This window comes from Cariama cristata, unplaced genomic scaffold (genome assembly GCF_000690535.1).
Source record: "Cariama cristata isolate BGI_N322 unplaced genomic scaffold, ASM69053v1 scaffold5942, whole genome shotgun sequence".
NCBI classification, from domain to species: domain Eukaryota; kingdom Metazoa; phylum Chordata; class Aves; order Cariamiformes; family Cariamidae; genus Cariama; species Cariama cristata.
The window spans coordinates 1-17,656 of record NW_009605380.1 but is presented as its reverse complement, the minus strand read 5'-3'; the positions used below and the strand labels follow the sequence as shown (position 1 = coordinate 17,656).

The following is a 17,656-nucleotide window of genomic DNA, read 5'->3' as shown; positions in this document are numbered from 1 at the left end:
AATTAGGACCATGGCAACTAGTTTTCTGTTCTCTGTACTTTGCAATCTTTGTGCAAACTACAGGCACGTAAAGGTGGCCTCTCCAAAAACATAAAAAGCAGACATCCGTGTGGTAGTATATGCTGCAGTGTTACTACTGTATTCAGGAACATTGAAAAATTCACTTATTCAAGCTAAAAAAAAATTGCTTCCACTTCTGGTAATAACAAAGAATGTATTCAATATTCAACAGACAGCTTTTCACAAAAGGTGGGCCTAACTCAGATAACTTAGCAATCAGATCTCTTTCTATGCAATCCTATTTATGCCACTTGACTCTGAAGTCTAATCAGGGGATAATGGCATTGGGACATTTGTTCCTAGTGAAAGGTCTCTAGGTCCATAACCTGTTATATTTTTAGTTTACCAAGCCTTAAGTCTATTAACCTTAGACATCAACACGTTCACAGAATAAAACAGTATCTGGAGGTGAGTTGTTTCTTATTCTAATGCCATGAAAGAAATAACAAAGTGAGACCTATAATTGTCTATTATTGCTAGAACAACATTATAACTTAATCTTTAATACTTCATATATTCATTTGGTTGACTTGGCAGTGTTAGGTTTACAGTTGGACTCGATGATCTTAAAGGTAATTTCCAACATAAATGATTCTATGATTCTATGTTCTCCCACAGGACAGCGCACCACCTTCAAGTTCAAAACTACCACAGATACAAAGCTATCTATGAAACGGTTCACTTATTTCTGTCCTATTTTTCTATAGCCACAGGTTCATACTCAAGAATAGCTAAAAAGTAGAAACAATAAAGATTCGTTTTCAGCAATACCATCAGGTTTAGACAAGTTTTATAAGTCTTCAGAACCAAGATCTGTTTGTCTGTAAATTACAAAAAATATTCATCTACCTCACAGTAGCACTGCAAAATTATTTTTAAGTGCTTTGAAAGGTTCAAAAAAATGCTGCATAGGTGCATAAACACAGATATATGTCTAGATATTTTATTTTCTGAAAGGTTATCAATTTTAGGCAAACAGGCAAGCTCTTTGCAGTGCTGTACAGTTGGTCATTCACAGAAATATTGTTGCTTCCATTGTATTTGAATGTATTTTAAGCCTGTGAAATGCAAGACACTTGATGATGTGAAAAAGCTACTACTCAGACCTCTTGTCACAAACTCTCAGCCATTCCTCCCCATCCCATGCCTCCCTGGTTTTAAATTTGGATGCAAAAGCTTTTTATTTTGTTTATTTTTTTACAGGGAATTTTTCAGGACAGATTGATTTACTTCGGTACATTAAAATAAGCTATGTGCTATACCATTCTGAATTCAAGGGATTTTTCATCTCCCTTACTTCTTCCAGAGGCTCTAGACTGCCGTTTTCCTGCAGCAGGGATAGCTGTTGCAGGAAATAGCTAAATATACTCATTAACCATAGCCTATAGCCCTCACTGAGGGAACAGATGCAAATAATAGGCCAATGAGATACAAGAAGGTCTCCTACCTCCCCATTTTTATGCAAAGACATTATGCCATTTGGTAGCAGAATTAAGCACTTTTTCCACCATACAATCCACCTGAACATATCATTTCCAAAAAAGGCACATTTCAGGCTTTGCTTCTGTAGTTTTGTCATGAAAACTGACAAACGTATGTACGGTAAACTAATTCTGTTTGCTTTTTACTAGTTTACTGAAATAACCACCTGCAGCAATGACAGTAATGGCTTTGTCTTTCCTGGCCAACCTGACACATGTGCAGGTGCACAGCGCTGTGCTCTGCTGCACAGAAATCAGGCACATCCACCCGTGAGCTCACCATTGATCACTTCGCTGTCTAGGTATGGTAAACCGGTTTTGTTACTCCACAGAAATCTGTTTACCAACGTAAACATCTGTTTCTGACTGATTCTCTGTCTTCTGGGCCTACCGTGCATGCATAATTTTGTCAACAGAATTACATGCAATGCTATTTTTCATATGTCAGTCTTAGTAGCACAGATAAACTGTAAAGCCATCCTAGATACCCTGTTGAGAAAAGTATATGCCATCTTCTTCATCACTCCACTGTGATCCATCTGTTCACAAAAGCTAAACTTTCTCAAAAAAGCCCTGAAATATGGTTTAATTTGTCAACAGAACATTTTTCTCCAAATACATAATCACGAACCTTTCTGGTGTACTATACGCTCTCAGTGGTAACATCAAGAAGTCAGTAAAGTCCCTACAGCTGAATCACCAAATCTGAAAACCTCTGATCAGTACAAATGTTGATCTGCTGCAAATACTTCAAAAGAAGTGTTGTTACCAATGCAAACAGGCAGGAGTGTTTGCAGCAGAATTCAGAAGAGTTTCTCCACCTGACTCTGCAGCCCAGTGCTGTGCCATTATGTCAGTCAGTACAGCAATGCAATGATACAAAAGTCAGTGTGCACATCCAGTATCCTTAGCTACATTTTGGTACTTTCAGACTTATGTCAGATGCTCTTATTCAGCAACTGCTGCTGCAAGGTTTTGCTGATGCCTGGAGCAGTAGGCTGTTGTAAGGGACGAAAACTCCTGGGAAGTATAGTCCAGCAATTTCCTTATAAGAAACAAAGAACCACTGATCACAAAATACTAACAGCCTGTTTATCAGTTCCTGTTAACATGAAAATACGATGTGCCTTTCCCACTTCTAACTGAGGAAAGGTTCTGGCATCATACACTGAATCTTCATGCTTCCTGCAACAGAATTTATTGTGTTATTTTATTTAGCTTTTTTCCATGTAGGGGTATTTACAGCTAAGCTAGCTAAATGTAATTGGAACGTCAAAGACCCTGCAGGAAATACATTTTTATTGCTAGTTTTGCTACTGCACAGCTTTATATGGCAGTTTTATTGCTCACTTGCCTGTAGGATGCACCTTCATTACACAAAAACCTCACACCACCTTCTCATCCCACATTACATGCATAGTATTTGTGCCATGTGGACTTCACAGCTCCTGCATGTTGGAAAGATGAAAGGCATGCTTTGCTGTGCCAGATGACCACTTCAGTTCTGCAGTAAAATGCCACACAAATTAGCAAACAATAAGACTCAATAACCCTAAGACATATCAACTTTTCCAAAATACAGCTGAATTCCATTCCTAGCGAGCTAATGGTTCTAACTGGTGCCACTGTTTGTGCTGTCGCAAATCTCGAGGAGTCTTGGCGTTTCTCCTAGTTTTCCAGGCCTGGAATTCACTCAGTCTCTGCTGCTCTTACAGCTTCTGAATTACGAAGGTGCTTAAGCAGGTGCCTCCCTTAACATGCATAAGTAGTCCCATTGGTTTTAATAGGATTATCCATGTGATTCAAGTTAGTCATGTGCCTAAGTACCTTTCCAAGAGCAGGCTATACTTTTCTATAGCTCCCAAGAAGTTAGTCTTTTCTCAGAGTAACACTAACATTTGGAGGGGACGTAAATAAGATGCCCGTGTTTATTTTCAGGTGCACCACAGCTGAAGTGAGGATTAAGTCCTCCAGAGCTGTAAGATGCAGAAATGCTATAAATACTACATAACTAGTGAAGATTCAAGGAAAATGTTAAGAACAGGTGCAGCACAGCAGCAAGCCGATTTCACTTGCCTATCTCTCCAGATTAGACAAAAGACTAGCCTCTTTGTAAACATTACATTTCTTCAGCTTTCTTGGTATATTTGCATTTAAAATCTAGTCTGCATAACCCCAGAAAATACATTTGTCAGAATAAAAAGTCAAAGTGTCAAAACCAAGAAAACCACCACCTGTATTTTACAAACTGAATCCCAGATAGGCAACTATTTGTCAACAAAGAAAACAAATTGCTCAGAGTATATCTTGGGAGATCTTCAGTAAAGTACTCTCAACTGTTGCAAAAAGTCCCCAAAACTCAAAATCAAAAGAAATGTCTTCCATTTACAGGGCGATTGTAGAAAACTAGTAGAAAATACAAAGCTGTTCTGCCAATGGATTATTAACCATACAGTACTATATGTATTTATTTTCACAGGATGTACAAGTGCTAGTCATCCTAGGACAGCAAAACAACCCCCAACGAGCTACCTTACTGTGAGCTGCTTTAACACGCAGCATTTCAGAGGACTCATATTTGGGTTGAAAGTTTTAAATACAATCTAAAGGAATATTCTCAATACCAAATCTCGTCTGCTGTTCATTTGTCCAAGTTTTGAACTACAAAACAAATCTGATGTTGAGTGTGGCACTGGAAATCCAAAGAAGTATCATACTTCTTGCTGACACCGACCTCCTGTGTCACTTCGACAAACCTTCTCAACCTGAGAGTTGGATAAAACAATCCTTCACTACTTCCCCAGATCATTAAAAGGCTAAAATTGCCTTTGTTGTCCTCGATCTCCTCTCGGGAGGAGTTACTCTGTAATCAGAGCAGCTGTAAACAACTGAGCAGATTCAGAAGAAACTTTCTCATACTACGTTATCGGCACCTAGCGGGCACTGACGCCGCTGCAGGTCATTGACACGAACACCTCAGCTCCTGCACTTTGCTAAGAACTCAGTTTACACCTGTTGGGGAACAACAACCACCATTTAACACAGACAGCTTAATAAAAAGAATAATGACAAATACAAATGATAAAATTTATAGAATCGAGTTTTAACCAGAAAAATAATCGAATACGTAGAGTGGCATTTTTCTATCTGCATTCATGCTTAGGCTGTAACTTAGAATTGGTTTGGATTATTTATCAAATGCACATTCTCTTCTAAACGTTAACATGCTAACTGTTAACAGAAAAATCTTACAAGTATTGACATCTACACTAAAAATATCCTGGCAGAAGATCTCAGTCAAAACATATATTTTACTAGACTCCTCATATGAGCAATATACTGACAGTTAACTGCCTGGAAATTACCTTCCCTTCTTATGCTAAACCTCCAAAAAGTGAAGTCTTTCAAAACTGAGAGCGTCCTAGAAACTTTAACATTGCTCTATAGTGCAGCAAGATTATGCTGCCTTCTGCAGTGTACTGTTTGTAACACTCACTGGAAACATCAGCGTTCCTATTACGCTAGGGAGAAGACAGACAAAAAATAAAACACCTTGGAGTCAGGAGACGTGAGGTGCACTATGAGTGTAAGAGCAGGTCATAAACTGTTTGAATCCTACTCTCCAAGCAGGCAGAGAAAAAAAGGAAAAGCTGAATGGAAATGTCTAGCAGGAAAGAGAGAATATAACCAATGGAGGAAAACGGTACAACATGGAAAAAACATAAAAAGCCTCTCAAAGGCAGTTCTCATTGGGTTTTATTTCCCAGTGAATACATGTGGAATTTGCTTTCAGATACAATGTGTAAGTCACTATTTTCCTGCAAAGTCTGTAAAAGCATCCAGAAAATACCTGAGTAGTTCCCCATCCTGCCCTTATCATCAAACTGTTTCTGTCATATGAGCTGCAGTATTTCTGCTCTCCTAATGATTGCTGCGTTTTGAATAGCCTTTGAATACAACAGACTCAGCTGGCATTTTCTAGATTTAGATTTACAAGGGTAAGCTTCACATGCGTACGTGCATATTAAGAGCATCAGTGAATTTTCCTGTGGGTAATGGGCCAGCTCAGCTTAACATCAAGGATGTAATATTTTCTCTAATAGTTACTGTTAATTATATATTTAGCAAATCTGTGTGTTACAATTAATTTTATTTACCTGCTACTAGATTTAGTATAGTTAATGTTTATCTTAAATTGCATCTGAACCAAGCAGGTGCATGAAATGAACAGTTGGTTGATAGCTCAGGGGATGTTCTTTTCTATAAAGGACTGGTCTGAATCAGTGCTACGGTACTCCACAAGGCCAGTTTGAAAATTACTGCTGCCTGACTGATACGTGCATAAATGGGATGAAGATTCTGTGGAAAAGCTAACAACCACACAAAGCTGTGTCTAGCACATAATGCTGCCTCTGTAAGGGGAAAATCCAACCCAGAGGAGTGTGGAGAAGGAATATCCATGACACCTAAAGCAAAGTGAATCTGCTTGACTATCTAGTCAGCCAGGGACAACTCACAAAAAGACTGCAGGTTGGACATTTGGCCTTGCTAGGTCTGACCCTTTCACAGGAGAAGCAGGTTATCAGCCAGACAAGAGCTTCAAGCAGCCATTTCTGACAGACATGAGCTACTGGGGGAAAGGCAGAGAAACAGAGAGACCCCTGCAAACCTGCACAACTCTCCAATGAAAGCTGGAGGGAAACAGATCCTAGTCTAGCCTAAGCGATGGGTGAGTGATCTGCAATGCCAGCATGGACTCAGACAGACTCTCATGTTACAAGTGAAGTGAGTCTTGTATAGAGCCAGAATTAACAGGGTGAGACTGAGATGGAAGCAGTTGTGACTGAAGAAGAGTGAGGTACCTGAGCCATGGAGGTGGGAAATACTGCCAGTTTTGCCAAATGGGCTAAGCTACAGAACGGTTGGAGGCTTTTCTGGCCTAGGAGGGATCTGCAAGCCTGTATAGAGCAGTTACTGCAGCCACTGTCTCAAGGTGTGGTGGAAACACAAGATAAAAGGGTGACACATAAGCACTTGAAGAGTTAGGCTGCATTTGGTTTCCCATACAGAAAACACTGCCAAGTTTCAGAAAAGAGAAAACCCATAAATAAATATGGGAATGACAAACAACTCCCACTATCCACATTGGTTCTGCATCAGCTCCAACCCAAAGGACAACAACAGACTCCTAGCAGTGGCCCTAGAAATTTAAAACGTAAAAAGAAAAAACAAACCCCAAATCAGACCCCAAATCATAATGCTTCCTATGTACAAAGGCTGATGTCTTCATGAGGAGTTATCCCCAGAGCTACACAGAGTTTAGCTTCCCTTCTTTGGGTAATGTTGCGTGGAAGAATAACCTCCCCTCCCCTTGGATGGCGTTATGCTGGGCCAAGGGGCAGCATCCAAATTACTCCAGTTCAATCACTGACAGGTCTTATAGTGGTATGTCCCTCAGTAATACCACTTCCAAACTCAAAATCTGTTCTTGCGGATCTTTCACAGTGATTGACTATTTCTACAGAGCACCTGCCCTACAACTGCAAGAACCTCTGGATTAATCCAAATACTGCTGTACCAGTCTAAATCATGATGGCAGTTGTCACTGAACTACTGCTCAAAACCAAGATTCTGCCTCCGTGAAAACTGGACATTGTTTATAGTCAGAGGAGACGAACATTTTCATTTCATGGCAACTGCACCAAAAGCTGTCTCCTCCCTCCCATTACTTTCTTCATTTAAATACATCAAACATATACTGTATCTACCACAATCTCATCATAAATTAAATAATTGAGAAAGAACAAAACTAAAGTCCACATATAGTAACAAAAATCTCTCTTCTGTAGTGCTATGATTCACAGAACTATGGCAATGTTGAAGACTCCAACAAGTGGGGGAAAAAAAAATTAAAAAATGAGAGAGCAACACAGCTGTGTAACAATGCTAGCCCACATTTTATACACTAACATCAGGAGGTCCCATATTTAAGAAGTGAACTTAGGAAACAGATAGCATTCATCCACAACCACGGAAAGCATCTACTTACCTGCAGTTCCTAAGCTAAGTAGTACAGCAACCCAAAATACCCAGAACACAGTGAGAAACAGGAAAGTCCAGAGTGGTTGGAACAGGAGGAAAGGAATTCTGCCAATCATTTTACCAACAATTCGAAAGAGCTGTACAGTGAACTGAAGCCTTCTTCTTAGTACAAGTATAAGGGAAAGTAGAACAACCTGTTACAGGAAATAATAAAAAAAAAAATTGTTGGGTTTTTTTCCTTAAGAAAAACATCAGAGTTGTCAAATGTGGGATCAGGGGTACAGATCTCACAAAGACATGACAGCAAGGCATTTTACACAAACTTACTGTGCACTGGTAAAGCTTTCTGAGGCACTGCCTATATTCTCAAATCTCATTAATTAAAATCTCATTTTCTGAAATCATTACTACTGTTTTTTTTAAAACAAAGCAGGATTCATAAAACTGTAATTCACCTAAAGGAAACAGGTTGTCTTGCTTCACAGCAAACACAAATGTATGTTACATGCAAGACATTGCTTTCATGTACCCTGTATGTCATGAACATTTAAACTTTCTTCCTACTCAGGTCAGCTTGCCACTGTTGACAACAGTAGGAGGACCAGTCCTTTTCTGCAGAAAGGACAGCAGCATAACCAAACTAATTTGAGAGCTGTGTATGTATGGAAGCAAAGCAGACATAAAATGAAACCTCATTTAAATACATTTTTTTTTCTTCTCTAAGTGGAAAAAAAAAACCAAACAACAAAACCCCAAATCAAAAACCCCACAATGTCCCCAGTTCTTTGTATACGACAAGGAACTATGAACAGCAATTAAAAGACAGGCTGGAATCTATAAAATAATAAATGCAACCAGTGGCAGTTGCTTCACTAGTTTTCTTGCCTGCTCTAGAAGGAAGCCACCAGCTCTGAAGAGAAGCGTAACGTGCAGCAGTGGATGTTCCCACAGTTCTGCAAACGACAGTGAGTTGTTCCACAATACACATGCATACAAAGGAACCTCTTCTTACCCGTCTAGTATCAACAGAAGTAAAAAGGTCATAACTTAGGATCTGAAAAACATCTGATCTGTGACACATTTATATTTGTCACTGTAAACTGTCAGACTGTTCATAACTAGTGAATTCCAGTCTATGGATCCTACTCTCCTTCAAGAAAACAGAAGAACAAACATTTTGACAAATGTCTCATGAAGTACAAATTGTGCGTACACTCACATTGAGCAATGAGTCCTTTAACATTGCAATATCAGAGTGAAAAAATCACTTTAAACATTGCAAGCCACACTCAGATTTTCTGTTGGAGAACAAGATCAATGAGAGAAAAGCAGAATTCAATGCCACAACTTGAGGCCTAGACACTGCTGCCTGCGCTTCACTACCCTTTTCATTGTCTAAAAGAGCTGCCACCCCTTTCTCCCACTGACAGGGTAAGCTGAATCCACAGATCTCATGTTCCTATTAGAGCCAGTGTCCATCTGTTCACTCAACATGATGCTCCAGTCAGCTCATGCAGAGAAGAATAGCGATGGAACACAATTCTTGCATTTCTACATCACCAACGGTAACACTGTTTGTACAGGCTTGAAGTGTGGCAGAGCCCTGTACTGACAAACAAATTTCACAATGAAGATAAAAAAGCAGATCTTATCATCGATTCTCATCTTTGAAGGGAATGAAAGGAATGAGGAATTATTTTCACTGCTGCAGAACCACTGTAGTTCAAGTTTTCAAGTTACAGCCTCTGCCATTGCCTAGGGTAACATGCTACTTACAGTAACTATTGTTGAGAAGATAGCATATCCAAGCAGAAATTTTACATTTTCCTTTTCTGTTTCCAATTCAGTGCTGGGATCTTTCCTGTAGTCATAATAGAGCCACCAGAGAACACCTGAGACAACTGAGCAAACAAGAGCAGCATGAAGGCAGGCAGGACTCCCCAGGCTGCAGCGCACTGCCGGTGGAAGGCTGATGTCTGCCCAGCCTCCCTCCCCAGTCTCTCGCCCCTCTGCCTAACCCAAGCTCAGCTCAGAAATACTGTCACGTAGCAGAGAGGCACAGTATCAATGATGACAGAGAAAATTCATATAACAGTGTGTTAGTCTGAGGTAAAACCGCAGCAGAATGTTTGGTTTTCCTGCAGTTATTCTAAAGTTGAGGCATGTAATTTCATTGAGGAGATACAAAGCTAACTTTCATGGAACGATAGGCTTTAGCTGGACACATTCTTATAGTTCTCCCTTTCTAAAGGAGGCAATGTAAAACTTCACTAAACTTTCTTTGAAACAGTAGCATTTTCATAACTGCATTCATCTGCCAAAAGAAATGTTGTTTCCAGCCATCTATAAAAAATAAAAATCATCATCATCCCAACACTCAGCAGCTGGAACAGCACAGCCAGACCTCGGCACTACAAGGCAAGCAGGGCTCAGCTTGGAAATGGCTGTGATAAGCTTAAGGTTACTGAGGATGGCCATGGAAAAAAAGGATAGCTGTTTGTTCAGCTGCCTCTCCTTCAGTTCAGTGAGATGACCCATTTAACTAAGCATATGCTAAAAGGTAAATATACTTACATAACAACCCGAATACAACCAGTGCAATCAAAGTGTGGACCAGAAGAGTCCGAATGAATCTGAAGGCTAAAACCACTACAAAAGAGAAGGCTGAAAAATATACAAAGTAAGTTTATTGTGAGTGTTACAACGCATTTAACTTAACTATTATTTATTTTAAATATAAATGTAAGATTCTTGCAGAATTTGGGCTTTCAAACAGAGGTCTCAAAAGCAACAGCATTTAGTAAAGCTGGCAACCTTTTCAACATTTAAAACACACAGTTACCTGTGTGTACCTTATAACTAAAATATTTCACCTTGGGAATTATTGACTTTCCAATAATATTTTGTATAAAGTTTAAGTTAAAATATTTATACTGATGCCATTTTTTTTTTCATCAACGATTTCTTGCAGTCCCGTGAAATGAGGTATACGGTCATAGCAAGGGACACAGAATCTGATTATGATTTCATAGAGCTGTATTTCTTCAGTCTATTAAATGCCTCCTGATAAAACACAATCACTCTTTCTTAAAAACTCTGTCCAGAAAATTTGAAAAAGATCACTTTTAAATTAAAACTATAAAGGTAATAGAAACATTTGAAACCTCACATTTTAATTGAATATCATTATTCACTTTTTATTTATAACCTTACCTAGTGCAAGGACACTCAGTCCTATCACAGTATTTCTTCCTGCCAATATTCCACTCAGAATTCGGTGAAAAACATCCATTTCATTTACCATACTTATTAAGACAGATGCATATTTGGAATAGCATTCAGGATTTTGTGGAACACATCGATTAAATAATGGAAAAGATTTACTGGAAGGTTGAAAACAAAGATGGTAAAAAATATTAATTACTGGACAAACAGTTTCAAATCCAGAGAGATCTATCTATTCCACCCTTCTCTTTCAAGCCCTCTGCAGTACCCTACCAGCATCCTCTATACAGTTTTGCAGCCACAGCTGGCCATTTGATCCGTAACCTGGTAGGCAGCCTCCCTGCCCAGGAGGAGACCTTGCATATGGGGTCTGACACAAGAGGGTACTGGGCGTAGGAGTGGTCTGTTACAAATGGTAGTTTTATGTTTCATCCGCAAAATACACTCCTAGCAGTATCATGCCTGTATTACTGTACCAGAACATCCATTCATGATCAACCTAGGGGAAAAAATGAACTATTATCTCCGTCATCATCAGCATGTAGCTCCTATTCCCATTCTAGTCTGGCTTCACCTGCTTTGCTCTCACGTGTTTAAGTAAAACCTAACATAGCTGTAAGTTATGTTGCTGTAGATAATTTTAGACCACAAACACTTTGCATTGTTTTTATGATATTCAAGCATTCTAAAAGCTACATCAAAACAATGCTTGTACAGTACAATTAACACCACCACATATTTACATACAAAATTATGTGGCACTCCCAGCCAAGCTTCTTGAATACATTTATTGCCCCACTTTGGCAATGCTGCACTACAACAGTCAAAGACATGTTCATACCTAAAAAGCAGAGGTTTGTTCATCAACAGTTAAAAACTACTCCGACTAGCTTTGCTTCTACTATGAAATATTGCTGTGCAAGATTAATAACTTTGCTGAGTTCCTTGCCAAATGGAAAAAAAAGCTTAAAAGGTCAAAGAAATAAGTAAAACATGCTGTATTTTTTCATCAATTTACACGTTCTCCTTTGATCCACTGTATGCAATGGTTTTATGTGCCTCCTGTTCTCTTCAGTTTGCTTTTTTCCCTCTATTTTCTCCTGTTCAGAGCAGATGACTTAGTTCTGCAAACATGGAGATTCCAACTCTTTGCTGTATTTTCATGACACAGTGGAATTTAAAATCATGGGTTTAAGGAATTTGACTCGCAAATGCCAAATGTTAAAGACAGTGCCATCCACAGACCTGTGCTTCAAGCCAGCTGGCTATTAAATGATCCTGATAGAAATTTCTGGGTTCAGGATAATAAGCAAGGCCCAAGACCACAGCTCCTCTTCCTTGTCATTGAGGGAGAGAGCAAAAGGCTGTGCAGGAGATAAGTTGCTCCTCATATAGAGTGCGCTTCTCTTGATTTGGAGAGGAAAAATCTCTAAATGGTAGAAGAATGGAGGGAATGCAGTCCTTGTTCATTCTGTGGGACAGGACCCTGGTGTGTTCACAGGCACACATGAGAATTCATAAGGATACATGTACAAAAATAACTTGACAGAGCAAAACCATTCTGACTGTAAAGCATCAAGTCAAATACAAAATGTGAGAAAGTAACAATGCTTAAGAAGCTGTTTGGAGTCAAGGGTGTTGTGAAGTACCCAGTAATTCTTACCTTGGTGGAACTGGCAGTGTGGGACACAGCTCAGCTGCCTTTGGACTTACTGTGTAACTGGAAATGTTCAGGTTGTATACGCAAAGACAAGAACCTAAGAAGGTAAAAAAGGTAAGAAGGTAAAAAAAAAAAAAAAGAAAAAGGTAACAATATTAGTTACAGTTTTAGAGAAAAACGCATTATTAATTAGGTTTTGTTTACACTTCTGCTTTAATCCCTTAGCAAGCCATACTCATCCCTGATACTCCAGTGGGAATGTAAACAACAAAATAGTTAACTGGGTAAATCTACCACAATCTCTGCAGAATCTTTTGCCTTCTACACTTAACTATAGTCACCATTTACTGATCCTCCTGGACGGCAGGCACACTATTTGTTCCACAGTGCGATACTTCAGCTCTAAACTCTTAATCATTAAGACAAGATAACAGAAAAACCTAAAATTACAGAAGTTACAATAGAACTAGGCCCCTTATGATTTAGAACAGAATATATATCTATCCACAAACGTAACATTTTCTGGGCTCTCAGCTAAATATTACCAGGTACTCTGCTAATAATACTCTGTTCCATTATATAATGCTTCTGGGAAAGAAAGGCTAGATACATTCAAGCCATTCAAAATGCAATATTTCCCTCTCCCTCGAGGTAAACATGCAAGCAGTTTTGGCATGTAGATGGAATTTCATGCAATTATATTCTGTTACACTGAAAATACTTATATAATATCACAGGTGTTTACAGTTTTCTGTACATACCAAAATTATGGCAAACTACCCCAAAATGAAATTAAAATAAATGCTGTTAATTTAAATCCTTGCCAAAGAAAACAACAAAACAAAAAAGAATGGAATTCTGACCTCCAATAAAATAGCCACTAATATTCATATGGTCTGCAGTTTACGCATACCCTGTGGAATAAGGGCTAGGCTACAGGTAATTAATTTTATTTACACGTTGGACATGAATGAACTGGAGCTGCCTCTTTTGCACAATAGCTACTTCTGACATCATATCCACTTTGAACATCAGAATTAAAAAAAAAATTTCTAGGTGGAATAGCAAACTTTGGGATCTGATGTCTAAAGGGATAAAGCCGCTTGTGTATATCTGAAATTAATAATTCCACCATAGTTTTAATTAAATTTAAAAGAACCAACTGGACAAGTTTCTCAAATAGCATAAGAGCTCTGTTCACCTATGGGCACCCTCCACCAAACTACGCTAGTTCATTCTCAGCGGCCGGTTTTCTGCTGCATAATCTCAGCACTGTGCAAGAATTAATCGACGACTTTTGAATTTGCATAAGAGAGCTGTAACATTTCTAGAAACTAATGCTTTGAAACAAAGCAGAAACAAGACATTTTATTTTCTGTTGCCATGGACAGCTCAGGAAAACAATGGTAAGAAATGACTCCCTAGCATAGCAAACATAAGAATAACAAATTGAAAGTTGCTCAACTGTTCTACAGATATGCTAAGATATTCTTATTCCCTGTTGCACACCATTATTCCTTGCGAAACTCTGGAGGTCTTCCAAAGAGTTGAGTTGCTCTTGTGGACAACTAGACACGCACAAGGAAAGTGAACTGATTTTGAGGCTTTGCATTTCCAGGTTGCATGAATTCAGAAAGAACACATACCTACAAAGGAAAAAAAGATCCCTTTTCAAAAAACAAGCTTTCTGGTTTTGATAGGTTTAAAATTCTGAGCCTTCTATCTTTTCAAAGCACTACAAAGCAAATGAAACTCTTCTTCCACCTATAATGGAAAAAATGGAGTTTGAAGTCAGAAGAGAATATGCTACATTTTTACACTTCATTTTATGTTCTTAAATGGGATCAGAAGCTGCCAAGGTGGGTGCCATTCTACACGGACTAGGCCATGGGAGTTAACAGAATGACCGGGAACTTCAACATGCAACTTCCTCAAGTACAAAGATTCGCCATATAGAATGACTGCTGGTTTGGCTGAATTCCTATTTAAGATCCTGTTTAAGAAGCCAGCAAAAAGCATAACAATGTAGGACATTTTCAAATTCTATCTTAACTTCTTAGTTTTACTTACCATTTTGCATCATTCTCATACTTTTTTTTGCCTTTCAATATTAGCATGTATATATACACATATGTATACATCTTCTAGTTGTCAACTGTATATTTTATTAAATTCTCAAACATTTGATTTATTTGGACATTATCTGATGTACTTACTTTTTATTAGTCATGTCCTGTCCAGAAAGGGGTGCCCCTTTTACAGGAGTGTTCTTCTTACCACATATGTTCCCAAAACTGTCATACCCAAGCACAAGTCTTTCTGCAGCACCAGCCATCACAGCATAACCAGTTATAAACATCTGTTAAAATATTTTTTAATGTGAAATCATGCTACAATAGCTTTTCCTTCCCATTCAATAAACACTGCTTTTAAGCCATGCATTTTTGTCTTGTGGACGCAAACCATTAAATCTAAAATTCACCCCTCTGCCCAAGGTCAGAGCAAGTCATAAGGACAAGCTCAGCCCTACTGCCTCCTTAAAGCTTCCCTTATGTATTGTTGAAAGTATATAAATTAAGAAGAGTATCACAGAAGAAAGATAAGGGTCATGACTAAAATAGCAGGAAAGCAGTAGCAAGGTGCTAAACACTGTGTTTGCCGAAGTTCATGTGTGTCACTAGGCAAGGTCACTCAAATGGTAATTTTTCACATGTGCTCACTGCTGCTCATTTTTCAGGGTGCCCTTCAAGACACACCTGGGCAATATGAATACTGAAATGTTGAGCCCTTGCAGCTGCTAGTGAATTTAATTAGAGGTATATTTTAAACACATGAATTATAATTAAAATGCAGGTTACCCGAAATTTCAGCAAGAAGCATTCCTTAACACGTGAAAAACCTGGAGAGCGCCACACTGTGGACTTAGGTGACACTGCACTGAGCTTTTAGATGCGCTGCTGTGGGATCAAAGCCGCAGCAGATCAGCTCCCTGTAAACCCCAGGGGCAGCTAAGCACCTCCATTAGCCAAGTGGCAGCAACCCTTAGTCGATATAAGACACCTTGTCTAGGAATGCAGCTTAAACCCTGCTCGTGTACCTCATAAGGGCCAAAATGCCCCTTGAGAAGAACCTTTCCAAGTGTCAAAAAGCAGTAATTTTTCTTCTGGGAACCTAGTGATGTCCTGAGCGCTACTTTACCCAAAGGCTTATTTACAGCCCTCTACTTACTGAAGAACTCAGTGATTCAATCGTCTCCTCCGTCCCACGGGGTGTAAACCACATTTCACACACACCAAGGACAATACACTAAGCTCTACGGCTACATGCCAACTGCTGGCAGCAGCAAGTCTTCTCAGTCCCACATTAACCACTACTACTTTGCATGGATACTGTCGAGTATCAGCTGTGCTGGAGACAGACTGCATGTATCAGATCCAGCACAACTGATTTCTTAACTTCTTGAAGTTTAGAGCCTTTATTTGTTATTCTGCTTTTAACACTCATGATTAAACAGGATCTGGGCAAAAACTGAGTCTCATATACAAACATGTAAGTATGTGCTTCCTTAGTCCCCCGTGTAGTCTCATTTTCACCTATATGTTTGTAGTCGAACTAGTTAAATATTTTTTTTTAATTTATGACTACATGTTAATGTTATGTCAACATGGAGATCTTTGTAGAGACCCCACAATGAAAGCTGACATACTACTTGTGGATGTGTATTTGTTACAATAACAAAATATTTTCAGATCCAGTTTATTTACATAGCAAATATTTGTTAATAATTAAACTGTTCTCAGAAGAAAAAGGAGAAATGAGCTGCTATTGTAACTCAACCTGAAATACGCTTTCAGAAAAATTCTGGCATTCCTTCTAAAGATGGCTATTACAGATCCACTGCCATCAGCATGGCAAACACTGTGTACATGTGATTTTATTTTATTTTTTTTTAAGTGCAGAACGCTGGATACAAGCCATAAATATTGCTAAGTAATAGACAGCTGTATGACTGCAGGAGGGGTGTGTCTATACATGTCAGTGATGCGCACTTCCACAGTGTTATTAATGTGGTTTCAATTTTTTTCACTATGTGAACAAATCAGTGTCACCAAAATTTTTTTAATCCTTTAAAAATAAGATCAAACAGAAAAAAACAAATACATGTACGCAATAAACTATTGCAAAGAAACTGAGCAATAAAAACAGTGTGAGAAAACAAACTAAAATCCTAAATCCTCGCCATTTGACAGGTTTAATTTTCGGCGTTCCCTCCACTGATCAAAGCACTAAGCATAAGACAACATGCAAAAAACCTACTCTGTTCACAAAGTTCAGCTTCCGCTTATGCAGTATTCAAAATGTATATGTATTCTTCTGCATTAGCTTCCATTAAAAGAATTATTAGGAATTGAATTGAAAACTGATTAATAGTGTATTCACAAGAATCCTGAGTAGCCTCAGACATACCATGAAAAAAGCATTCGTATTTAAGAAAGACAAAGCCTGTTCTCAAAAGCTTGCATGCTGATCTAAGCACAGGACAGATAGTGACTTGACAGAACGTCAGACGGACATGTTGCAGAACTACAATGAATGAGGTAAGTAGAAGTAACACCCCAGTCAAAGCCTGGACCAATTTACAAAACAGTGAATTCTAAATAACCCAGCCCTGTGTACACATAGCATCTAAAGCATACAGGCTGAACTTAAAAGTCTGTGTAACAGACACTTCAACAAAGCACTGCACCACCACAAAGGTCGGTTCTGTGCCAGGGTAATCCTGGGACCCTAACACCTGTGTCCATGATAATTTCAGTTTAGATTTAGCATACCACCATGCAGAACCCCATTAACTCTGGATTTGATTTTTCTTCCAGAAAAAAGCATGCTTACCAAACCAGCCCAGAAAAGAAAGAAGAGGAGCAACCACAGAGTGTCTGTGCACTTTCTGTAAATGGCTGGTCTCCATTCCCTTAGTTCAGAAACACTATCTCCAGAATCCTAAAACGAAACAAAGAAAGAAAAGAAAAAACCCAAACTTCCTGAGAAATTAAAATCAAGTTTCAAACGGCTGAGATTTCTGAAAGAGCATAACCCTGCCCTTAAAACGCCGAATACCTCCTGGCTCTCTGCCCACAACAGCTCCGCAGCTCGTCCCTAGCCAGGTGCGCTACCACCCCCGCCGCCT

General features: G+C 38.9%; 1 protein-coding gene across 1 annotated transcript in view; it reads right to left on the bottom strand.

Annotated features, from left to right (window-relative positions):
• SLC44A3 (solute carrier family 44, member 3) overlaps positions 1–17,463 on the bottom strand; it is a 40,054-nt gene extending 22,591 nt beyond the window's left edge. The window contains exons 1-8 of the mRNA XM_009695913.1: positions 17,362–17,463; positions 14,685–14,827; positions 13,978–14,114; positions 12,472–12,565; positions 10,797–10,966; positions 10,158–10,247; positions 9,360–9,484; positions 7,591–7,777 (exon numbers count right to left, since the gene is read on the bottom strand). Of these exons, the coding sequence (XP_009694215.1) occupies positions 7,591–7,777; positions 9,360–9,484; positions 10,158–10,247; positions 10,797–10,966; positions 12,472–12,565; positions 13,978–14,114; positions 14,685–14,827 (946 nt within the window). The 5' untranslated portion in view covers positions 17,362–17,463. The remainder of the gene's footprint in view (positions 1–7,590; positions 7,778–9,359; positions 9,485–10,157; positions 10,248–10,796; positions 10,967–12,471; positions 12,566–13,977; positions 14,115–14,684; positions 14,828–17,361) is intronic.
• Between the last annotated feature and the right edge of the window lie 193 nt (positions 17,464–17,656).